Source organism: Amblyomma americanum, chromosome 4 (assembly GCF_052857255.1).
Source record: "Amblyomma americanum isolate KBUSLIRL-KWMA chromosome 4, ASM5285725v1, whole genome shotgun sequence".
Classification (NCBI taxonomy): domain Eukaryota; kingdom Metazoa; phylum Arthropoda; class Arachnida; order Ixodida; family Ixodidae; genus Amblyomma; species Amblyomma americanum.
The window spans coordinates 47,135,932-47,161,562 of record NC_135500.1 but is presented as its reverse complement, the minus strand read 5'-3'; the positions used below and the strand labels follow the sequence as shown (position 1 = coordinate 47,161,562).

Below are 25,631 nucleotides of genomic sequence, written 5' to 3'. Positions count from 1 at the left end.
AAACAACCACCGGCGCTGGAAGTCATTCTGGATTTGGTCACCTACAATGCCCTTTTCAGACTAGAAAAGACATTCGGTGCAAACGGCCAATTATGGGCATAAACGGGCAATTACAAAAATGTATTACTGTTCATACCGCAGAAATTTATGCCACTATTGTAACAGCTGTTAGCGTCATAATCAAAATTACCATGCAAATACAAAAATTTTGAGGACATCAATAATCGATTTTGATTGACCTTGCTCATTGGAAGCCCTGCCCACGCGGTGTTTCTCAACCTACACATTCGGATATTGGTTATTTAAACTTGCGGCATCATTCGTGGCTTTCGTTTGTCCTTTTCTTTCTTTTTATCTACCTGCTTTTACTTTTTCTTTGAATCAAAGGAATACCCTTCTGTAATTATGGGCGCAGAATAATTGTCGCCATGCAGGCAGTTAAAAAATACATACTTTTGTATTGATTTCTGTATTGTTTCTCTATTATTCTAACCATATGGTGCTATCGCGACCGCAGCGTGGCCTAAGTACATATCGCGACTTCTGCTATCATAGTTTTGTTCTTGCCCTGATCGTCTGTCTTTCCACGTCTAAAGTTTACTACCTGCAATTGCTCAAGATGTTTATTTGCCCTGTGTGACGCAGTGTGTACAGTGACTTTTGCTTAGATACGTAGATTTAATGGAGACATAAGTGTATTTAAATATCTTGTTTCGAGGTTTGTGCATACATACAGTGACTTTGTTTCCAGTGACACTTTCTTGTCCTTTATCAAGTTGTATCTTCGCATTTCTATACTACATTTTATCTCCACACTTATAATGTATATTTTGCAGAACTCGTCGTTTATACATGTGCTCGCTGTTGTAAATAAAATTTCGGTGCAATTACTCACAATGCATGACCGGTGACAGCTGCTGCTGCGCAGTACACTGGAACGAAGGACAGCATCAGTGATATTTTTCTCTGGCCATTGGATAGGTACAAAAATCTAAAGGTTCTTGAGCGACAAAAATTCATTAAAATGTTTGTCCTCTGCTTGCTCATTTCATATCCTTTACGTTTTTCACATCAGCGTCATGCACTGCTTTGCTGGTTTCGGACTGATATAGTTTTATAGACTTCGTGTGATATTTTCTTTACTAATTAAATACACAAAAACATGGAAGCATTGGTATCAGTTATGTCTGCCACGATTTTTAAGACATACGAATGCATTCTTTTATTTAAAGAATACATATTTCACTCGTCTAGACAGTGCGTAGCGCTATCTAATACGCAATGGCATTGTCAATGGCAATGCAGTTATTATTGTTGCATTTGATTCCTTCACAAATTCTATGAGGCGGCCGCCCTGCAACGTGAGCCGCCCCTGAACAAGATTTCTGGCTACGCCACTGATGCCTTCCACAAAAGAACTGAGAGAACATGGGTTGAGACGAGCCATGTGACATAACTTTGCCGTTACTATTCATTGCTTGCAAGTTCTTAAAAGTGTCCAGAGGTATGGAATTTGAAAAGCATGGGGATAAATGTTGAAGGAGAATCTTAAAAGGAAGGTTTTTAGAGTGATAAGGAAGCTAAGCAGTGACTAAGTAGAAAGTCGAAAAAAATTACCTGGAGAAAAACTGTGCAGCAATCCTTGGTGGATGGTTTGAATGCCTTAGCACCCAAGAGTTGTTATATGTGAGGTTGACGCACTAATGTTCATTATATTATAGGTTCATTATATCTAAGGTAACGCATGAAAGCTCATTATATCCGAGGTGCCATACTTTGGTTTGGTATACCCAAGGTTAACACATGAAATGTCATTATATCTTAGGTGGCATGCTAAGGTTGGTTATATCTGAAGTAGTATACTAAGTTCATATAAGTGGTACAATAAGTTCATAGCCCTGCGGGCAAGTTGTCACCTGCCACTGGCTACTGACAGATGGTGGTCACCATTTCCGCTTGCACAGACCCTTCTAATGCTAACACATTAATAAGTTTAGGTTGAAGTGCATTTGGCAGGCACTGTCCGGTTATGAATAGCAGGTCACTGATATCCTTCAAAAAGAAAGTAGGTATGTAGCCGTTGTCGTTTTACCAGTACTTGCCTATGGGGCTAAACTTGGAGGCTTATGCCAAAGGGCTTGAAATTGAATTTGTAGCGCAAAAAGCCGTGAAGAGAAAAAAGGCATGGGTAACATTAAGAGACAGAAAGAAAGCAGTTTGAGTTGGGGTACAGATGTATTAGTAACATATCCTAGCGCTAATAAAAACAGAACGAATTAGGGCAGGGTGTGTATTGGAAGAACAGATAACCAGTACTCTCTCAGGACAATGGGGTGCATTCCAAGAGAAGAAAAACAGAACCAGGGCACATAGATTCAAATGCACTGATGAGATAAGAAAATTAGCTGAGGTACTGGTATCAACATGTGTGTTTCACACTTATCACATTTGCAATATGCCTAAATTATGTAGCGGGCTCACAGCAGTCTTTCGAAGTATCTCTTTTTGCCTTTCTCGGCACACGCGGGAATTCAGAGCATTTCCTAAGCTGATTTTATAAGCAGCCATGCTGAGGCTAGATCTGGACCTGAGTTAATCCTGTTTTGTGCCAGCTGTAGCCACATGATTTCATCAAATTTTTCTGGGATTGTCATTCCGTCTGACTTTTGTCCGCCATCAATTACGACAGGTAAATTACACTCCTTTGCATATGTTCATTGGCTGAAACAGTTTCTGGCGAGAGATATTAAAATCCGATTTTGTGTACTGAATGAGTCCTGTTTGGAGACATTGCTATGTGTAGATAATGCTGGTGCTTGCACTGTTCACAGCTGGGTGTGGTATTCCTGGAGCAAGGCAGGCCTAGCGATGCACTCATGTACTTCAACAAAGCACTGGAGTTGGACCCGGATCATGAGGTATTGGAGTGCTTTGTCACAGAAATGAAAAAAGTCATCCTCTAAAATGGTTTTTCAGTTGTGGTTATTTCTATGAGTAAATCTCATTCATCCTTTTGACATTTTTCTTCAGGGTGGAGCCATTGAAAACTTCTTGGCACTCTTGAGAGTACTAAAATATGCGTAATAACTCTCTCAAGAGTTGGTACATACTTGAAAAAAAGTATGTGCCAACTCTTGAGAGAGTTATTATGCATTTTTTAGTACTGTAGAGGACCAAGCCAGAGTGCAAATATGCAGTGTTGATTAGCTCACTTTAAGAGTAAATAGTTCTGCAGTTTCCGTATAATTTTTTTCTGAGGGCGTGTCACTAGCAACTGGGCACATATACTGAACCTCAGAAGGCAGTAATTTGGACATGTCCATCGACAGCGTAACATAGCTGGCACTTAATTGCTCCTTCGGGTGCTGGCTGAAACCACCCGAATGTCTGTTTTTCTTTTTCAGCAAGCACTGATGAACTCTGCCATCCTTATCCAAGAGAGTGGAAATGCAAAGCTCCGGCAGCTGGCATTTGAAAGGTGAGGCACACTTGGCCCTTTAGCTAATTCAGCTTGGAAACACATTATCAGTCCCATAAACATTTAATGTTCGATTTAGTGTTCACACACATCAAACAGAAGAAACACCGTTGTGAGAGGGAGGAGGCCCTCCAGACTGCCAGTTTTTTGCATCATGCAGCTTAGGAAAGATATGAGAGAGGCGTTTGTTCTGCATTGGGCATAGTCAGGCTGATGATATCATTTACTTAGCCCTGCAACATCACCATCATGGAAAGAAAAAAACGTGCTGAAGATCAGAATGGAGGAATGTTTAGCAAGCAATGGCAGCAGTTGCTCTAGCATCCATAGCTGCCGCTTAAGCGTTGCTGACTGACTCATAGCTTGGGCAGAAATTGAAAGCTACTTCCGTCTATTGTACATTCCATTTTCTTTCACGAAGCTATGCAAAAATATTTTGCTTGTGCCTGACCTTAACTCAGATAATAGAATAAACGACCAAAGCCAGATATTATCACGCCTTAAAATCTTCCTGGAATGCTGCCCTACCCCTTGAGACTGTGTTATCAACTCACATAACACACCACCCTTACTCAAAACGCAACGACCTCCTCCCTTGGACACTGAATTCTGTATTGATTCTGGAAATTGTAAATGTGCTCTCCAGCTGGTCCCGACATTTTTGTTCCATAAAGAAAAAGTTCTCTTTGAATAAAAAGTGCTGTGTCTTGGAAGTCTGGCAATGTCCCTCAAGGACAACGTGCAAGCAATGAGTGACATAATTGGCTGTGAAAGCAGACATTCGCTCATCTGTTCACAATGTGGCGACAGGCTAGAGCTGCTGCTTCGCAAGGGCAAGGCCAATGAAAGGGTCTACTTCAACCTCGGCATGCTCTCCATGGATGACAAGAAGGTGGAGGATGCCGAGCGATGGTTCAACTCAGCAATACAGGTACCTTGCCTTGCAGCTTACTTCTTTCTCATTGCACATATCTCATTCTTTCTCATTTTTTCTTTCTCATTGCACAGCAAATTGTAAATTGTAGGGTTTCACAGCCCAAAGCAAAATGTGGGCTATGAGGGATGCCATGGATTCTGGATTAATTTGGACCACTTGGAATTCTTTAATGTTAGCTGACTTCACATAGCACGCCTGAAGGTTTTATACGTTTCGCCTCTGTTGAATACGTCTGCCACAGTTGGAATAGATCCTGCAACCTCGGAATCATCAGCCAAATGCCAAAGCCACTACGATGGGTTACGTGGCGGAACATTTGTAACACTGTTTTCATGAGCTGCCCACCTGTCCACTGTCCACAGCTGCAGGTCTTTTTGCTTAGTGGACATCCCTGTGGGGTTTACAGGAGTGAGGTGATATGATAATTGGTGCACTCCATTGTGATGGCATAGCATAACAAATAAGGACAATAGAGATTGGACCACACACAAGCGCGGTACATGGTCTTGTCTCTGTTGTCCCTGTACTTTGTGCTGTGCTACTACAGGATTGCCAGGTTTGGCTGCTTTGTGCCAAATTGACTAGATTTGGGGCCCCTCGGCGACAAAAATTTGAATCCGGCTACTTTTTTCCTACTTTTGAACTCATGTTACTGAATAATGAACCATTTTTTTTGCCATTGGTTCCAGTACATTTTTCCTTGAGTACGCCAGGATGCCATATATGAGCACTATTCTGCTGTGCCTGCCCTATTCACAAAAATTTGTGTTTTCGTCTCCTAAACTTAATAACATATGTTTCACACGTGTTTTCTGTTAACGTTCTTTGGACTTGTTCTCCCAGGCAAGGATCACAAATTCCCCTGTCCACTGCATGTACTGTGCAAGGCTGCTATGTAGGTTTCCTAAGAATCAGCAGTAAGACATTGTCCTATTGCCAGTCACTCAAATATACTTCGGCAAAGTCAGGAAGTGACTTGCTACATAGCAGATATACGTCGTTTCCTCAGTGGACTACAATGACATTGGTTAAATGTTTTAGGCCACATGGTTCAGCCATTTAGTGGTGCACTGACAACCGTGAAAACCAAAAAGTTTTGCTAGGTGAAGACAAAGCACCTTATCTTACAGAGATGAACCGCTTCAGTGGAGCCACAAGTTCCTGCACGGCTGAGAAGCAAATCATATGCGGTCTGAAAAACTTTTACCAAGGCTGTGCTTTCTTTGCCTTGAATACATATTAACTGCACTTGGCAAACAGGCCTGTTTTTGCTATGGAAAGCAACAAAGACCATCAGATCAAAAATAGCAAAAGAAATATGGGCACCAAACATGCCCTTGCTTACAAAGTTCTAAAACAATTTCATACAAAAAAAAACAATGTCGCACATGCCAGATACATATGGAAAGTAAAACTTATTTATTATTTATTTATTCATTCACGTTACCCCTAAAGGCTTCCAGGGGGGGGTATTGTACATAGGGGGGGGGGGGGGGGGGGTAAAATAATATTAACAAACACAGTACATTTTAGCAAGACGTGCAACAAAAAACAATAATTAAAATGTAAGGCATAACACAAAAAGAAAAATTAACACAAACAAAAACAGCAAATTTTTCACATTTCTGTTGCAGCAAAGAAGCTCTTGGAATTGTTTAATGACAGTTTCTGTGGCGATGACTGATGGCAAGCTATTCCATTCAATGATAGTGCAGGGAATGACTGAACTGGCGTAAGACAACAAATGACACTTTACGCATTTAACTTTGAAAGAATTATGATCACAGCGTGGAAAGATGGCATGAGGCGACTGAAACAAATCACTGCGAAGGAAAGGGTGGTTCAGTTTATGAGAAAGTGTTAAATGAGCAAGTTTACGGCGATGTCACAAATCATCCATTTCGGCACATTTTTTAATGCTGAAACTCTTGTGAAGGGTGAGCAGTCTGAAAATATTAAGTGAACAGCACGGTTATGCAAGGATTCGGTGGTGTTAACGTAGGCTTGATCAGGGTCGCAAATGGCTGCAGCACATTTGATTTTAGGACATATTAGAGTTATATATAAGCAAGTTTTTTGACATGCATAGGGGCGTGTCTGAGGTTACGTTTAAGAAGACCAAGTGAGTGGTTGGAAGTTTTGCAAGTGGTCCCACTTGAAGTGGGTTATTGGACAGGGACCACTCGAGCAAGTGGGACCATTTGACAAAAGGGACCATTTGGAACTACCATGTTAAAAAAAAAACATTGGAAATTTAGATTAGAACCAGTTGGATATTTCAGTTGGTTCCAGCTGGGTTTTGAAATTGGTTCGAAATCATTTTTAAGGTACAAAGGAAAAAACTGATATGTGAGGACTGCAGGGCAATGCTCAAGAGAATTACATATGCTGTCATGGAATTCGACACACACACATACAGGTATATATCACGCACAAGGAACACATATACTATGGTTGAACATTAGTAGTAAGTGGATGAAAGGGGAAGAGGAAAGGAAAATGCACGGGCCTGTGACTGGTGTTAATACACCACAACCACTGCCGGCGTGCAGATAGAGAGAAGGATAGGTAGGGTTTCAGAAGAAGAAGGCTAAACCAAGCGCCTGAACATTAGTAAAATTGGCTCATGTGTATATCCACAGAACTCACTACTGCTCCTGCATTTATACCCCACTTATGACACTCATACTAGGGCCAGTGACGCTTACCCATTGAGCGCAGTTATTTCGTATAATTTCGACCGCAGTGACTAAGTAAATGATGAATGCCATTTAGTAAGTTAAGCTGCTGATATTTCTTATTTTAGGAATCGTTTTAGTCTTGTCTTGCTTGCCAAATATGCAAATGTTCATATGGATTGTGGCCCAGCTGTGGCCACTTGCAGTCTAATGGTACCACTTGAAAGCAAGTGGGATCATTTGTAAAACCACTTGCTTTGAAGTGGCACCACTTGAAAGCAAGTGAGACCATTTGGAATCTCACTTCATATTTTCACCTGGGTTAGCGGACGCTAGGGTGAAGTCGATATGGGGATACGGATATGGCGATGCCATGCTAGGTCAAACTGAAGGTGCACCCCAAAGTACTTGTATGTTGTTCTTATAGTTATACAGTATTGTCATTAATTGTCATTAAAAATATAAGTGGTTGGAATGCGAGCTGAACGACGAGTGAGAGATATCTGTTTTTCATTAACCAGGATGAGCATGACCATAAGCTTACTGCATTGAGGTCAGATTGTAGGGATAGGCGGTCGCTGTCACTAGTAATGTTACGGTAAATTACGCAGTCATCAGTGAAAGTCGCACTCTAGATGTTACACAGGCAGGTAAATCGTTAATATAGATTAGAAAAAGCAAAGGTCTGAGCACGCTTCCTTTTGGTGCCCCAGATGTCACGTAAGCAGAGGGAGAGTTCGATTTATTACCTGAGGGGAACCAAGTTCTAGATGATAGAAAGTGCATAATCCAAGCGAGCACTTTCGGGTGGGTGTTAAGCTGTCCTAATTTCAGTAGAACTTTGTGATGAGGAACCCGATTGAAAGCCTTTAAAAAATCCAGAAACACTGTGTCGACCTGAAAGCCCACATCAAGTGATAATTGTAAGTCATTAACTAAGCCAGCTAGTTGGGTGTCACATGAAAATCCCTTGCAGAAACTGTGCTGGTATTTGAAAATAATGTTATGATCTTCGAGGTAGTTAATGACTTGGTTCTGGATGATATGCTCAAGAAGTTTGCAAACAGTGCTGCTTAACGACATGGGTTGATAGCTCTATGGAGAGGAACGCTCACCTGATTTAAATATACGTATTACTTTGGCTATCCACCAGTCATTAGGAATCAGTCCATTTGATAATGATTGCAAAAACAAACAGGACAACACAGCTTAAATGTTTTGGGATGCACTCTTAAGTATGTTATTGTTAAAGCTAAGGTGATCCTAACTACTAGTAATTTTAGATTGTTTAATAAAGATAAGATACCTGTTTTATTAATAACTATTTCAGGCATGCAATGGTCATGGATTATATTTAATCAGTGGATGAGCTAATGTCTTCTTTGGTGAATACTAATAAAAAGGTGTCGTTAAAAACCTGAGCACATTCAGACTCATTAATTATAACGTCGTTACTGTCGGCAAGCAAAATATCAGGATGAAAGCTAGGATTTATGATGAGTTAGAAGTTACGAAGGTTGTTGGTTAGCAGATGATGGGTCATTATTGAAAAATTGACGTCTAGTGGTTTTTAGCAGTGTCTGGTAGTCCTTGTCGCATTTCTTATACTTTTCCCATGCGCTTAAAGACCATTTTTTACTGCCTGCCGGTAGAATCACTTTTTCTTATTATTCATATGTTGCAACTTCTGATTAAAGCATGGTGCACTGCTGCTACATCTAATGGTCATAAGAGGCACGAAGTCATCGATAAGTTTATTGAGAGTACATTTGAATAAATCCCAGTTTTGCTCAACAGCGTGCAATAAATATTGGTTCATGAACTGGGTGGAGAAATAACCCTAATTTAGAATTTATTTTTTCATGGTAAACTCTGTTGTAACATCTGATTTGAACATCTGTCAGGAGTAGTCTTTCTCATCTTACAATCGACATTGTAACTTTTCATTTCATCTCCTTTCACAAATTCCGTACAATCTTCCGGTAACTTTTCATTTCATCTCCTTTCACAAATGCCTAGGGCATTTCTGTGCTTCTTACCCGGGATCTTAGTATGGTTTTTCATTTGATTTAAGCGATGCTGTTATACTTCCAAGTTACACAGTGCCGATGTTGCACACAGCCGATGTTACATGCAGTGATGTGCCCTCAAAGAATTACTAATTTCTCACGACGTTTCTGCTTCTGGTGATGTTTTTGTGGCCCCTTGACGCTATTTTTGGCTACTTTTGACACCTTGGCTGAACGTTTGCTACTTTTCTGGCTGCTGTTATGACTTTTGTGGCAATTTTTTTTTTGGTTGGGAACCTGGCAACCCTGATGGAGACACCCCATATTGTGGTTTGTCCTGCTGCTAGTTCAATAAACATAAGTCTTCGTCCATTGCAAGATGCTGCAAATATGTGCAGTTTCTAGTGACAGCTTGACAGTGGACTAATGTGCTGTATTAATTTTATTTTAGGTCACACAGTGAAACGCACAGTCTCATGAATAAGGCGCACATGCACCACAGTATAAGCTATAGTTTACCGAGACAAATTAGCTTGAATATTGTTTGCGTACATGAGAGCCAGTTACACAACACAACAAGGAACACAATACTCTGAAAACTACAATCAGGTGACTTTAGTAGGGTACAACTAAAAAAAAAGCAGTTGGTAACACTGGGCCAAGGTCTTCTGCGTTCTGTATTGCTCTGCTGTATTACAACAGTAAATGAAATCAGCTTTTTAGTGTGAAAACACTACTTCACTAGTAATCCTGGAAAAGCCAATGTCTGTCTGAAGCCTCTCAGATACCTGCAGAAATAAAGGAAATATTGCTGCGGCTGGGTTTCGAACCCACAGTGGCACAAACTGATCAGCTTTGCTGGCCACTGCACAAGAGTACAGTGCTATCGCTGTAGCCTATCACACCTCGTGTAAAACTGCAACGCAGTTTCTCACTGTGCATTGCACGTCGTCTTTATCATCTTGGGTTTTAGGGGGTTAACGTCCCAAAAGCAACTCAGGCAAGAGACGTCATTGTGGAGGACTATGGATAATTTCAACCACCTGGGATTCTTTAACATGCACTGACTTCGCACAGTACATGGGCCTCTGGCATTTCGCCTCCATTGAAATGTGGCCGGGATCAAACCCACATCTTTGAGGTCAGCAGCCGAGCACCAAAACCACTGAGCCACCTGGTGGCGGCGTTTATCAACTTCTGTCTGTGGAGAAAATTCAAAAAAGGAAAGGAAACGTGCATAACTGACTCCCTGGGTCAATGGACATCTCATTCGCACTTTGAGCTATATGTGGCGGTAGAGAGAGATGTGCTTTGCTTAAGTTTGCGTTAACGTTTTGGCAGAAATGCAGTACCGGAGCAATAGGCTACTGGTGTGCATTGGCATTGAGAATGTTATAGATTTCATTGTTTTTGATGAAATGAAAGACACATGGGTTCCATGGGCTGCTTTTGTTATAGCACAGTGCGATCCGCTTCTACGTGCTGATTGTTCAGTGCGTTGAGGGTGTGCACAGCTGGCGCCATCAGAGTGATTTGCGGCACCCCGCTGAAGCGGATCACGGTAGTGGATTGCGGTGTGCTATTCACTGCCCCCTCCCCCCCCCCCCCTTTTCTGGTACACTTCTTGCGGGAGCATGAGGACCAGACATAATTACCTCGTTCCCACTGTCGGTGTCGATGCCATCCGCTACACGCCCACACCGGTAACGGTGCAGCGTGTTTGTTTTGACAGGAATGCCGGCGGCACTGGCTGGCCTGGTGACCTTGGCAGCGTGCGAAGACACTGCAGCGCCAGTGCATATTTAGAACACCGACGAGATGGAAAAGGGCATGGCGCACTACGCGATGTGGAATACATGCACTCGTGCGTATGGTGACTGAAAGTGTTGGCTGCTCCGCCCACGTAGCCAAACCAAACAATTAAAAAAAGCGATTTCCGGCCGATTCGATGGCGTATGTCGGCAGCGCTGGGGCGAATATTTGCCGCTGGAGAGCCCAATTCCGTCGGAAAGCCAGTGTCTGCCAAAAGAGAAAAAAACACAAGACACCCCTCTGCCGCCGTAGTGGGAAGCGGCTGTTAGTGAAAGCGAGGTAAGCCGTCTCATGATTCTGTGTGCAGCCTAGCCGGCCGAGGACACGAATGTGGTGGAATGCTTGTCTTGTGATTCAACTGTAACTCTAAGACAGAAGTAGCCATGAGCGAGAGGTTGGCAATTAATAAAATACTGATTGCTGGAAGCAAGAAAACAAACAAATGCTTACAGAAGTGAATTGAACGGTAAAAATTCACTAGCGACGCCCACCAATTGTGACACTGTGATGAGGGGTGGGGAGGGGGGGCAGTTCCATTGACACATATTGAAGACTTCTGGGATTTCTTTATGCAAAAAGTTTGAGAACTGCTCATTTAGAGTGGCATATGCTGAGGCAAAGCCTGCTCTCTATCAAGACTTTTTGGTGTTTTTGTCTTTGTGATCATCATCTCATGTGGCCCCATCTTTGGTTTGTGAAAAATATAACAATGCAGGTGAAAGCAGACTTCCGTAGTGCCTTGTTCAACCTGGCCCTCCTGCTGACCGACTCAGATAGGCCGCTGGAGGCTGTTCCACACCTGCAAAAGCTTCTCCAGGTGAGATAACAATGGCTGCCTCTTGACTGGAGTAATAGTGGCTTATCATATCAAAGGCATATTTGGCCAGTGCAGATTGCCTTGCAGATCTTGACCAGCTAAACTGAGTTTTAATATTCACCCATTTTTAACCACCGGCACTTGGTTTTGCCATTTGTAGCTGGCCACTGATAACAGCAGCCCAATAACCTTGCGTTGAGCAGTAAACATAAGGTTTAAAGGTGCACTAAAGAGGAATCTGAGCTTGTCTTTTTACCACGAGAACTCTATCTACATATTCGGAGCATTCTTGGAAACTTCAAATTACTGTCCTGTGTGGCCTGTATCCCTAATTTAAATCGGATTAAACGTACCGGCTCCTGCCTTTTTTTTTTTTAATTTAAGGCTTAAGGTATATCAGGAGTCAACCAACGCGTGGAGTGCCTTTCAGCCAGTCCCGTGATGGCTTGATGCTCTGCCATCGGAGGAGTGATATGTAAATCAGAGTCTACACGTATTTTTATTTTCATGGGCCTAATTTGTGGCTATGTTGTTTGTGTTTGGGACTGAAACTATTTATTCACAGAAACATAAAAAGCAAAATAAAAGTTAAAGCGAAGCTGCCATGGAACTGGCTGAAAGGCCGTCCACGCGTTGGTTGACTCGTCCTACCTTCAGCGTTGAGTTAAAAAAAATGCAGGAGCCGGGACGTTTAATCCGATTTAAATTAAGGAAATTGGCCGCACAGGACAATAATTCGAAGTTTCTAAGAATGCTCGGAGCGTGTAGATAACGTTCCCACAGTAAAGACTAGTTCAGATTCCTCTTTAGTGCACCTTTAAAGTGTGCATGGATGAATGGTAACTTTCTTCACTGAGCTGCTTGAAAACAGGTTGGACACGGTACACTTCAACATTGCAATAATTGCCTGCAAATTTGTATAGTGCAGTGTTTCCAGCTGTCGTCAAGTTATTTGTGGCACATTTTGTTTTTTTAAGTGAGTCGCTGCTTAAAAATGACGAGAACAGTTTATTGCATTATTTTCAAAACACACTCAGAGGAGGTCTAAGGCCTCTTCAGCTGGAGCATGCTTTTTTTTTTTTTGTCAAGAGGTTATGTATATGCAACCATGTGTCCTCCTAAACTTAGTTAGTGAGTGATCTCTGAGTTATCACTCAATGTAAAAAAAATGATTTATTGACATTTATTTGATTTGGGAAGTTATATAAAGAACCAATAAGTATGTAAATAAAACCTTGCTCCAAACCTTGAAGGAGGATTTCTGTTTAATGAAAGCAGTACGAAGTTTGTTTAGTTTTTCTCTTAATAATCACTGTAACATATACATTTCTTTTCAGTTCTGTATTATATTCAGTTTATTTTGGATATAAATACAAAATAACAATATGACCATGAGGTGATGCAAAAGAAGATGTCTCTTGATGAGGCGTTCACACGTGTTGTTCTCACCTTATCTTCCTCAGTTTCACCCTGACCACATAAAGGGACTCATCTTGCTGGGTGACATCTACATCAACCACATGAAGGACCTGGACAAGGCACAGCAGGTATTTCTGTGCTTTACGAAGCATTTAATGTAAATTTGGCTGTAATATTTTAAAGCAGTTGCTGTGTGAGGACATATATGGCATAAATGTCATTGCTGTTTCACCTTGCTACATTGTGCCAGGAGTAATTGTTGACATTACCGTGCATTGCAGCCAGTTTGGTTTCACCTGTGAAATCCACCGAGCATGGCTTGATGTCACCAGGGGTCGTATTTCAAGTTTCTGTTGTAATCAAAAGCGTCACAATCTGCCGCAGCAGCCACACCTGATTGGTCGAAATGCTGGAAGCGGATATCGGTTTGATTGCGACTTTGAGCGGCAGCAAGATGTAACTGCGTTGCGGCTGCTGCAGTGGAACCTGCAGCAGTGCTATTGCTCTTTGCCGAGAAATGGAACACGACCAATGCAACAGAAGAAAAATTCAGCCACAAGTTTAGTTGCGCATCAGATTCCATAGTAAAGGGGTAGTATCAAAGTGACTTTATTTGCACTGTGGACTTCAACAAATAGAAACAATAGTTAAGGTATCCTTTCTGCACCGAAAGGAAGAAAATATTGTATGCAACTACACATGGCTTTGTAGTAACAGAAGGTGGCCGCTACAGCCGCCAATCGCCGATGATAAATAGAAGGCTTGTTCGCACAACATGCCGTTTTACATTTATCTTGAGGTGAAAATGAAATGGAGAGGAATACCTGTGGCATGCACTCACTCACTGCACAATGCGCGCTCCCTGCCATGCTGAACCAACAAGACGGTGTGACAAGTTGCCATCTGCAACATCGCTGAATTTGATCATCGTTTAAGATCTTCAATTCACGCGATTCAATCTCATGATGTCTGCAGCAAAACGGACTCCACGATCACCATTTTGAAGTCAACGGTGATGGTGTAGCCTAGCCTCTGGGATTTGAGCCCAAGAAACCGTGTGCACGCATCACAGTTTATTTGTGAAACCGGCTGATGTTGGCGATGTCTGTGTATTAGTAATGCATTAGCCGCTCCCTCCACTCCCAGCGAAGTTGCGTGAACGTTTGCTTATTATGTGGTGTCGCGTTGTGTTTATGCTATGCGGTGACATTGAAACTAATCCGGGCCCAACAACAGAGGCCATGCTTCGCTTATTTTAGAGAAACAAACTCAAGTTGAAGCTCGGCTGACTGATATTGAAGGCAAGTTAGAATCCTTTGGGACCAGCTGAACTAAATTGCTAACACTTGAAAGTGCTGTTTGTGACCTTGAGCACACTGTGCAACTCCAGCAACAAAAGTTAAACGACATGGAAGACAGAGCCAGATGCAATAATATCATTGTATTTGGTGTGTCAGTGGACGCGAATGAAACAAAAGCAGGTATTGAAACTAAAGTGATAAAGGAAATTTTTTGGAGCAGCTGGGCGTTTCTGTAAAATCACTGGAAAGAATACACAGACTTGGGGAAAAGGAAGGTTGGCCGAAACGGGCCCGTTGTCATGAGACTGCATGACTTGAATGAAAAAGTAGCCATATTTAAGAATTGCAGCAAGCTGAAAGGTACTAGTGTAAGTGTTTCCGACGCCTATTCGCAGGCAACTTTGCACAAAAAAAAACTTCTTTGGGAATCCGCTCAGACCGATAAGGATGCGGGGGCGAAAGTTAAGCTCGTGCATGATAAACTGCTCGTCAGTAGCACTACCTATGTCTGGGACCTGAAAACAAATACCCGTGTAAAACTGCCAGCCACCCAAGCGAAAGCATCCACTTCTAATGAATGACAGAAGCAAAAACATCAACTAAGAAAACTAAACATAAATGCGAGAAGTATCGTAAATAAATCAGGACCCTTCGAATGTTTAACGGTACTGCAGAATCCTCATGTAATTGCCGTGACTGAGACGTGGCTGCACGACTATGTTCAGGGTGAAGAAGTTTTTCCTAATTCCTATAATGTGATCCACACAGATACTAGATCAAACAGAGGTGGAGGAGTAGCACTGTTAATCAAGATCACACTACAGTATGAACCTTTGCCTCTTTATTAGTGATCATGAAATCGTATGGTGTAAACTAATTTTAAACGATTTGATATTAGTAATTGGGGTCATTTATAGGCCACCAGCCAGCCCTGTTGAGTAGCTCCAGAAGATTGACGAACGTTTAAGTGCTGCTACTAACAATAGAAGCAGAATTATACTTGTAGAAGACTTTAATTTACCAGGTGTAAATTGGGAAGAACGAGTTCCCGGGCATACAGATAGGTCTCACGCTGACACTATGTTAGAGATTATGACGAAATATGGTCTTATTCAAATGGTTGATAAGCCCAAGCGAACTGAAGGAAACTCTCATTCGCTGTTGGATTTAATATTTTTGTCGGCAGAGGCCTTTGATTGTGCAATAGATATTGAAGATGGTATTTCCGACCATAAAAGTGTACTTGCTACCATTAATGTTAGCAAGAAGTGCACCTCAAAACAGAAGACGGTGAAAATTTATAATTTCCGCGCAGCTGATGGCACTTCAGTTATTGACTACTTGGTATCTTCCTTTGATATGATGCCACAAAATGATAGCATTGAAAACCTGTGGAATTGCTTCATCTCAACTGGAGGCATATGTTTGAGGCAGTTTGTACTGCTGAAAAAAAAGCGGTCACGAAAACCGAATCCTTGGATTACCCAAAATATTATCCAGTTAAAACGCCGTCTATAATGTGCGCGGAAAAAGAAGCCTAAGCAATGCAATGTAATTGCCACTCTCAGTGCGCAAGTACGAAAAGAATTGAAAGAAGCCAAATTGCACTTCCTTTCTACAACACTGGCAGAGTATATGCACAGCGCTCCCCAAAAATTTTGGAGGTGTCTCTCTGGTTCTAACTCAACGACAAATAGAGTAGTATTAAATGGTACGTTATGCTACGAACCGAAATTAGTCGCTGAAGCCTTTAATGAATTTTTTGTATCAGTATTTACTCCGAAACAGCATTTACATTCAAAGAAAGCGCCAAGCACCCAGCAGCATGATGGCATAGTCATATCAGGAGAAGGCATTCTTTCATTACTTTTAAAACGTGATTCCAGGAAGTCACCTGGTCCTGATAATATACCTAACGAATTTTTGAACGTTACTGCGAATGGGTTTCCTATATTTCGGAGATAATTTAAAGCATCATTACATGACAGCACTGTACCGGATGACTGGCTGTTAGCAAGAGTTGCGCCTCTTTTTAAATCTGGTGATAAATTTGATGTTTCAAATTACCATCCTATATCTATCACATGTTGTACGTGCAAATTTTTGAGCGTATAATATCCAAATACCTTGTGGAATACATTGAAAGTAATCACCTTTTTTATAGTAAACAGCATGGCTTCCGTAGCCGTCTCTTGACAATAATACAACTCGTTGAAATTACTCATGCTTTTGCTACAGCCATAAACTCAAAAGAGTAAATCGATGTCATTGCGATAGATCTCTCCAGAGCATTCGACAGAGTGTGTCATGGTAAGCTTTTACACAAATTGCATGAGATGGGTATCGATGTACAAATATTTAATTGGATTCAGGCTTGCTTAAATAACAAAGAACAATTTGTACTAATAGATGAAGAACGCTCGACTTTACCAATAACCTCCGGAGTTCTGCAAGGGTACGTTCTGGGTCCTGTATTGTTTTTATTATATATTAATGATATTGCGAAAGACGTATGCCCTCTCGTCGAAGCGCGTTTGTTTGCTGATGACATTGTGTTATTTTGTCGCATAAAATGCCTGCAAGACCAGGGTCTCTTGAATGACTCCTTGAATATTGTGTGTGATTGGTGTGTAAACTGGGACATGAAAATTAATTATAAAAAGTCAACTTTTATGATCGTGTCGAACAATAAGTCATTAGTGTTCCCATACATAATTAATGACAGAGCACTAAAGCATTCTAATAAATTAAAATATTTAGGTATCACAATTAGTCGTGACTTAAACTGGAGTGATCATGTACAAAACATTTGTGGAGCAGCTCAACAAAAACTTGGATGCCTAAGGCGGAAGCTAAAAGATACACCATCGGATGTGAAACTACAAGCGTATAAATCTATAGTAAGACCAACTCTGGAATACGCAAGCATAATTTGGGATTTGAATCAGCAATATCTTGTAGGCAAAGTTGAATGTGTTCAAAGGTTGGCAGTAGGGTTTATATTTTCATCTTACCAAAGAACACAGTCCGTATCAGAACTTCTTTTACGAGTGCAGTTACCAACATTGGCTATTCGCAGAAAAATTGCTAGGCTAAAGTTTTTTATCAGCTTTATCACAGTATGTTCAGTCTGGATTCCAGCTTGTACTTGCGGCCGCCCGGAAGGCTGTCATCGCGTACTAACCATCCTTTTGCAGTTATGCCATACATGCCGAGAGTTGATGTCTATAAGTTTTCGTTTCTGCCTAAAACATGTATAGAATGGAATAACCTTGACCGACGCGTATTCGACAAAACATGTTCACTTGAAACCTTTGTAAAAGAGCTGCAACGGTGTTGTATTGACTGATTATTCCATTCCCACCCTGTAACAGCTTGCAAGGGCTAACAGTATTTGGAAATAAATAAATAAATAAAATGTTCTGTGCAACCTGAAATGGTGACCGCTGTCACGCATCACTGCTGATGCGTGACATGGTGTGAACCTTGTGATCAGGTGAAAATTTCCTGCTGGGAATCTGCTGGTCCCAACACTGCTGGGATTTTGGCAGATTCCCAGCAGCTGCTGGGACCAGCAGGAGCTGCTGGGACCAGCAGGCGTTGCTGGGACCAGCAGTTGTTGCTGGGACCAGCAGGCGCTGCTGGGACCAGCAGGTGTTAGTGGGACCAGCAGGCACTGAAATTAGCTTTTGACCTCTCGAAATTCGTGAAAGAATAACATCAGTAGAAACGAGGCAAATACCACAAATACAGTGCTGTCTGGTATTTGTATCACTTCTATTGTTCTAGTTCCTTCACGCAGAATTTGAGGAACCTAAGCTAAACTAACATGCCAGTTCTGCTCATCCGAGACTGCCGAGCAAACACAGCTCATTGGACACAGGTTCCCACTTGCTGCTTTGACGCATACTAATGCATTGCATGTTCTCAACAGCAGGAGAAAGCAAGAAGCTCTACTTGTCTTGTGCAGTTTAGCATGTTTATTCTCATGTGAATGGACAGTTCACTGCATATCCTTCCTCTTGGATTTTACGACATCTTGAATCTTCTCGCTGAGGATCCTGTTGATGTTTTTTTACGACGGGGTCCACGTCCACGCCCTTTTGTAGACCCCAGTGCTTGACCGTGGCTGCAAAAAAGTATTTACAACAGTTAATAAGGTGCTGCAGAGATAGCTGCCATATGAAAGAAAGGAGGGGTGTGACACAGTAGGATCCAGCAGGTGATTGCAGGGGCATAGTGCGCATGATCCAGCAGGTGATTGCAGGGGCATAGTGCGCATAACTCCCAACTTGCTATAATAACTAAAGAACTTTAGCCAACTCGCTTCTTGGCCTATAAAGAATTATCATTCACGGTTTCAGATTTAATCTGACGTTTAAAGGTGTCTGATAATTATAAGGCAGCTTATAGCTAAGCAGGCGTACTACTTACCACTTGGCGGCTGTCGCGGCTTTGAGCTGCCAGTGTTTTGCTTCTGGCATCGTCCATGTTTTTTTTTTTAGCATGGTCTCATCATACTCTGCTTTTTTGGATGCCAGCAGAGTTCGCTTTTGCTTCTAAAGAACGAAAAAACTAAAAACACAGGATGTGCTGCAACAAGCATACACTACAACACATCGCAGGTTAAATTTCACGAGATTGCACTATGAAACAAGATATAACACTGCACAATGCAAGCACACCTTCTTCTTTTGGGCTGCTGTTTCCTCTTCACATGTCTCACTTGAAGAATCATGCGGATCTAGAATTTTTGGCATCGCAAGTCTTTTTGTTTTCATCCTTTCCTGGATTTCTTTCTCCGACTCTGCAGTGAGAAATTCAGACATACACTCACATATATTATAGTAACCCAGTTCGCGTGGCAAAATCTCATGCAATTAAGGTGCACAAAACTGAGCCATTACCTCCTAGCATCAGGACTTGGGTGCTGTAGTGACTGCTGTCCTTTCCGTCCAGCGGATCTCTCCAGAACGCGGTATACACAGACCGCGTATTGAAGTCTGTGTTGTTTTTCGGGTTGAAATTCGTAATATCCTTTGCAGGAATCACGTACAACTTATCTATATCGTGCGCGAACCTGACAACGGCAAACATCGCACGTGTCTGTGGAGCGTGATGCACACCAAGGATCACTAATAACTCTGCAAGCGCAGATCAGCCGCAGATTATTTAACTGAATAAGTTCGGATTAGCGAAGTAATTTAAAAAGCTAAAAGCCGCCACAGTATGATAGAACAGAGAGACGGGGATCGATACTCGTCCGTGCACTCCGAGAAGACAGGGAAAAAGGGGAAAAGAAAAGTAAACAGGTACCCAATGTTGCTATCTCCAAAAATCGATGCGACAAACTTCGGACAAGAAAAAAGGTAGTCAGTAAGCAAGTTTTTCAAAACTGGTTTAAAACAAAACAATTGATACACAGTTACTTATTAAGTTTTAGTGGCATGTTCATGTAATTAAATGTGCTAATTTACTCGTAAATCAGTTCAATGAGCTCTTGAAGGATAGCCACATCGGCATTTTCACCAGTCCAGGTTGTCTAAATCCAATCCAAATCCAACTAGACGCTTCGTTCAACTCGACGACTGTAGTGCAGTGAACTAGTATATTTTCTGTAACTGTAGGGCCTCCTGCAAAATAGGCTAGGACACGAGTTTTTTTTTTTTTTTTGTAAGGGCCGCCCGATACGAAGAGAAAGCCCCATATCCAAATCCTGCAGCAGCAACAGCAATCCCCGCCTAGTGCTTCTCTTCGGTCGACGTTCAAGTGCTATTCGGATGGTGGCCGTGGTATTATTGTCACAGTGAGCTGAAAGAATGGGCCGCAGGAATAAGCGGTACCGGCGTTGTCTTGACCCAGGCTGCGATGCTGGTCTTCCGACTTCCACCAGAAGTTATCTTCGGATGTCTGCGCACCCACCGTCTCTAGCTGAAGGGCCTACGCGGTAATCGTCACCAGTGCAAGGGGATACGCACCCGACGTCAACAGCGCAAGGATCTCCGCGGCCGCCACCATCGCCAGCGCAAGGATCTACACGCTAAGCTTCGCCAGAGCAAGGACCTATGCGGTCATCTTCACCAGCGCAGACATCACCACAGGCCACGCATCATGATGGGGATGATTATGGCAGCAGCTATAATTGGTCAGGTCCTACGGAAACTCCTACATCGTCGAGCAATCACACGCAACTGCCTGACTTTTCCGAGCACCCTGAGACGTCAGATCAGACGCAATGCAGTAATTTAACTGTTGAGGACTTCCTTGCACTGACTGTGAATTTTGCCATTGAGTGTGGATTGTCTTGGAAGGCAATCAAAGCGCTTCAAAGACTGATATTATATATTCTTGATAGGCATGATCTTCCATTGACGAAGTATCGTTTTAAGAAAAGCGTTGGAGTTGGAATTCACAAGGCGAAGTTCCACTTTTACTGCTAGCCGTGCATGAAGCTTGTTGCAGAAGCTTGTCACTGTGTTTTTTTATTTAGTTACACCTGTCTCCCAATAAATACTCAAGTTTCAAGCGCTGAAGCAGTTGCCAAATGGCTGTTAATACACACCTTCTGAATGAAACTAGTCATGTCTAGTTGGTTTCCAACTAGCTAGGTCATCTGGTCCAATACACGCCAGGTTGAATTCCCAGCTGATCAGTTTTTCTCCAGGCAAGTAAATAATAATCTCAATATAAAGCCGGTTTCTTCTCTACTGAGACCAGTAGAACCCTTCTGACGACCGGCTACTTGATTTTAAAAGCAACAATATGTTTCAGTTGACTGAGTACAAAACCAGCAGGTTTACTGCTGGGACCAGTTGATCGAGTACAAAACCAGCAAGGTTGCTGCTGGGACCAATCCGCCAACACAAAACCAGCAAGTGGTGCTGCTGGGACCAGCAGGCTCAGACATCAAAACCAGCAAGGTTGCTGCTGGGACCAGTTCCCAACACAAAACCAGCAAGTAGTGCTGCTGGGACCAGCAGGTTCAGACCAAAACCAGCAAGTGGGCTGCTGGGACCAGCAGGCCCAGACCGAAACCAGCAAAGTTGCTGCTGGGACCAGTACAAACCAGCAGATTCCCAGCAGGAAATTTTCACCTGGGTTATCACAACCTGCCCACTGGATTGTGAGCAAACTGTCCACAGTGGCAGGCGGCAGTTAAATTAATGATTGTTCATGACAGGTTGCTCAGGGAGAACAACCTGGGCCTTACTAGCCCCACCAGTGCCTGTGTTTGAAACGGCCACCTGCGGGGACAGTGCGCATCACTTCATTGCTGCACCACTGCGCCGATAGTGATATAAGGATTCCTCACGATCTACGAATTTGAAGGCGGAGCTGCAACAAAATTGGCAGCAACAGAAAATGGTTATGCTTTCAGACAATCCACTGAGGATCATCAGAGTTTTTATTTTACTGTTTCTATCATATAAACACTGTGTTTTAAGTTAAGAATGCTATAATCTATCGACGCAGGCCAGCTTAAATTCTTTCTCTTTCAAGTCGTACTACACCATGTGCACATGTTCCAGCTTAGCTTCTGCAGGTGGTTTTTGCTACCAGAGGGCTGTATTATGATGTTTGTCACGAAAAAAGACAAAGGTGAAGAAAAGGTCTCGCGTAGCATGCTGCGTTTCCCCAGCTCTACTGCTGCACCTTTCTCTTTCAATGTGCATATGTCTCTTTTGTTCAGTGCATCATCACGGCCACGTTATTTCCAGTGGGCAGGTATTTATGTGGTGGTTTACTGAGATACTGAGATGAGGTACAGAGCGAGCTTCATAGTTAAACATGTAATCCAGATACTACTATATGGCACTCTTTACACGGAAATCTTAAAAATGCTGTCAAGGCAGTACGGTCGTCTACATACCCCACGAAACACAAGAAGGGCTGCACAACGTGTAACAAACGTCTGCAAAAGTATACGGTAATGTCTAGAAGAAATCTATTTTCAGATGTTCTGTAGACAATGAGGCAAAAAAAGGTGTTATGTGCCTGCTAATGCTCCGCCAAAAAAGATCTAGAAAACTTCTTCGTAAGAACTCGTTTTGAACATATTTAGACATTTTTTTTTTTTTGGAAATGGCTCCTTATATGAAGCCTATACACTCAAGATCAGTATGCTATATATATAGAACCCTCTAAAGTCAACCAGTGGGATCCCGGTAAAAAAAAAACAATGGCCCCAGTTGGAAAATATCCACTTGAAACTAATGGGCCAAAAACCAAATGTGTTTTCGGCACCCATTGGGTTCGACCAATTGAGCCGACTGGTGCTTCCAGTTAGAAATAATTGGCCACCCAGCCAGATGAAATGGCCCACCAATTGAACTCAGTTGGCATACCTATTTGACTTAAATGATTTGAACTGGTCAGCAAAAAAAAAATTATAATTGTATTGGAACCAGTTGGCCTTTCTTCTATGACTGCTGTGAGACTGCTGCCAACATTTCTACAAGGGAACTGAAATTATAAATACACGTCGTTATGAAAATCAAGAGAGACCGACAAGCGTGCATTACACACACACACTGTATACAAACACAAGTTCTCAACGTATATCCACAGAGCACACTTTTGTAGTCACTTACATATACCGTTTAGCTGGAGGCAGTGGCGGCTGAACATTAAGCGAAGCTGTCTAATTTAAGAACGCCCGCAGTGATGGTGGAAGTGATGAAAGAATTCAAGAGATTAAGCCGCTGCTATCTTTATTACAAAAACCTAATTAGCCTAGCGTTCTGTTTTATAGCCAGCTAAATATATATACAGAATGAAGGACATCATTGACTTACACCTAGATTTTTCAATTGGATCGCCCAGTTGAAACCAACTGGAGCTTCCAGTTGGCAGATCAGCTTCCAATTGGTTTTCTTGGTTCCAACTGGGAAACCCAATAGGTTTCAAGTGGTTCCAGTTGGGCAAAACAACTGGGAGTGCCGAAATCAATTGGAAGCTCACAAACCAGTTGGGTAATCCAGTTGGAAACGCAGAACCAATTGGAATGCCCAACTGGAACTAAGGAAACCAAATGGACTACCCAGTTGGATTCGTGAGCCTACCTGGCTGACCAATTGGGTCCAACTGGTTCCAATTGGAATCAAATGGTATGCTCAACTGGACCCATTGGTTTTTTATTTACTGAACTATTTCATTAGGTGTAGTGCTCATGCTTTTTTGGAGCTGCACATTTTGTTTGCTCAGATATGTGCAGTATAGGTCGAACTGCAAAGGGCAGGCAGCTGCCCTTTGCAGCATAAATACACACTGAAAATGAGGCGAGAAAACCCGCTTCAGCAGTCTGTTCCATAATTTATTATATAAGTGTGCAATAAAAAAAAACTAAATGGCTTGGCATTAAAACTGGAAGTAGCAGGATGCTTGTTTTGCAGGGGCCACCTTCCAAACTTCTCTTAAACTGAAAAGTTTCATACCTGCAAAACGTTCCCAAGCAAACTTCTCATCAGAGAATTTTTAAAACGTTGCGTGGAAAACGTATATTTAGAAAATTTTTCAAAATGTTTGTGAGTAAACCTCTTTTGTCATATGTTTTTAAAAAGTTTGTGAATAAACCTCTTTTGTCAGTACGTTTTTCAAACGTTTGTGGATAAACCTCCATTGCTGAGATGATTTTTAAACGTTTCAATCTAGAGTTAGACGTTGCTAGATGTTTGGAGTTGTTTGAAGACGTGTTATAGAAATAATGTGTTTCATGGGACCTGTCTAGAGCGCTCGAACTCCGTGCCGTCTGCGCTCCGCAGTGCGCAGAGCAACGTCTTGCGGCAGTGTCAGGTTCGAGATTGCGCATATTTGAGTGTCGTCTGAGCATTAGACATGCGCTATCTTGAGCCAGACGCTGCCGCTAGACGTCGCTTTGCGTTCTGCGGAGCGCAGTCGGCACAGAGTTCGAGCGCTCTAGACAGGCCTGTGGACGACTGTACAAAATAAAGCAGCCAGATTCATACCATCATCTTACTCACCTCATAAAAGCATATTGTCATTGAAGCACACTCTATATCTTCCAACCTCTTGCCATGTATAGAAAGTTTGGCCACTTGTCATTCTTTCATGCATTGTACCATAGCATCCATCCATTCTCCCGAAGTCATATCTTCCGTGCTCCTCACTGCTCAGCTCACCCGGATCATGCGCATAAAGTCCGTACAACTTTTGCTTGCACAGCAACTCACCACTGGTGTTAGCGAAAAATGAATGGAACCTAACACTAAGTGTCGTCAGCCATATATTGAATCATTTTTTCAAGCAGCTTTACTAACATTTTTGAGCACAGAAAGCGTGTCATAGTACTTGATTCCTCTGCAAGTGATAAATGTCATTGCATATTTGCTGGCACCTTTCTGCTTCGTTTATGTTATGTTTTCCCTTATGCATGCTGTATTAAATGATGCCAGAGCTTGCTTTTTGTGCTGACCTGTTTGCACAGTTTGTGATTGTTCTCTTGCATTCAACTCTAAACTGAGCTTTGCCAATTGTATCTCTCTGCCATTTGTTATTGTTCTTTTGTTGACAGTTCTTTTGTTGATGACGTCACAGCTGCTGAACTTCAACTTTATTCAAGAACACCGAAACATTGCATATATACCCAAAACACAGGCGCCAACAAGCGGCGAAAATTTTATGCACTCGCGGCAACAGAAATGATATGGTAAGTAGTGGTAAAATGACAAGCGCTCAAAACCAAAGAATTGAACAGGGCAGGATAAAGCCAGAATTAGATGAGACAAAAAATATCTTTTACCAAGTCATTTAAAAAAGAAAAAGCGCTGTCAACAAAAGAATGGATCACCACCAACTAGCCCGACAACTTGTCCTATTTGTTATTGCGTTGCTCCTTGTTTTGAAAAATCCCCCCCCCCCCCCCCCCCTTCAATGTAACCATGTAATGCTCAGTTCTGGGCGTTTAGGATAAATAAATGAATAATAAATAAATGAATAAAATAAAAGAGGAAAGTGGTAGGTGAATGCAAGGTCACCATACTGGGCACCGTTCACCCTATAGTGACACCACTGGTGAGAAGAGCCCTTTTGTGCGCAAAAATATTTAATTTTTGCCGCATTTTAAAGCTATCCCTAACAGTTGCTACCATCATCATTATCATCATGACGTAACCCAGAGTGGTCGCATATTTTACCACATAGCAAGGCATTGAATAGTGACC

At 42.2% G+C, this 25,631-nt stretch overlaps 1 protein-coding gene and 1 long non-coding RNA gene across 4 annotated transcripts in view; one reads left to right on the top strand and one right to left on the bottom strand.

Moving 5' to 3' along the window:
• LOC144127925 (protein O-mannosyl-transferase Tmtc3-like) overlaps window positions 1-25,631 on the top strand; it is a 542,030-nt gene that overhangs the window by 501,662 nt on the left and 14,737 nt on the right. For all 3 annotated transcript variants that reach the window (XM_077660929.1, XM_077660928.1, XM_077660930.1), the window contains 5 exons: window positions 2,832-2,918; window positions 3,405-3,478; window positions 4,289-4,409; window positions 11,630-11,731; window positions 13,195-13,278. In XM_077660929.1, coding sequence (XP_077517055.1) covers window positions 2,832-2,918; window positions 3,405-3,478; window positions 4,289-4,409; window positions 11,630-11,731; window positions 13,195-13,278 — 468 coding nt within the window. The remainder of the gene's footprint in view (window positions 1-2,831; window positions 2,919-3,404; window positions 3,479-4,288; window positions 4,410-11,629; window positions 11,732-13,194; window positions 13,279-25,631) is intronic.
• On the bottom strand, window positions 18,409-21,553 carry LOC144127927 (uncharacterized). The gene is made up of 3 exons (XR_013313635.1): window positions 19,359-21,553; window positions 19,137-19,258; window positions 18,409-19,026 (listed from the first exon to the last, which is right to left on the bottom strand). It is a non-coding gene; the product is annotated as an uncharacterized LOC144127927 (long non-coding RNA).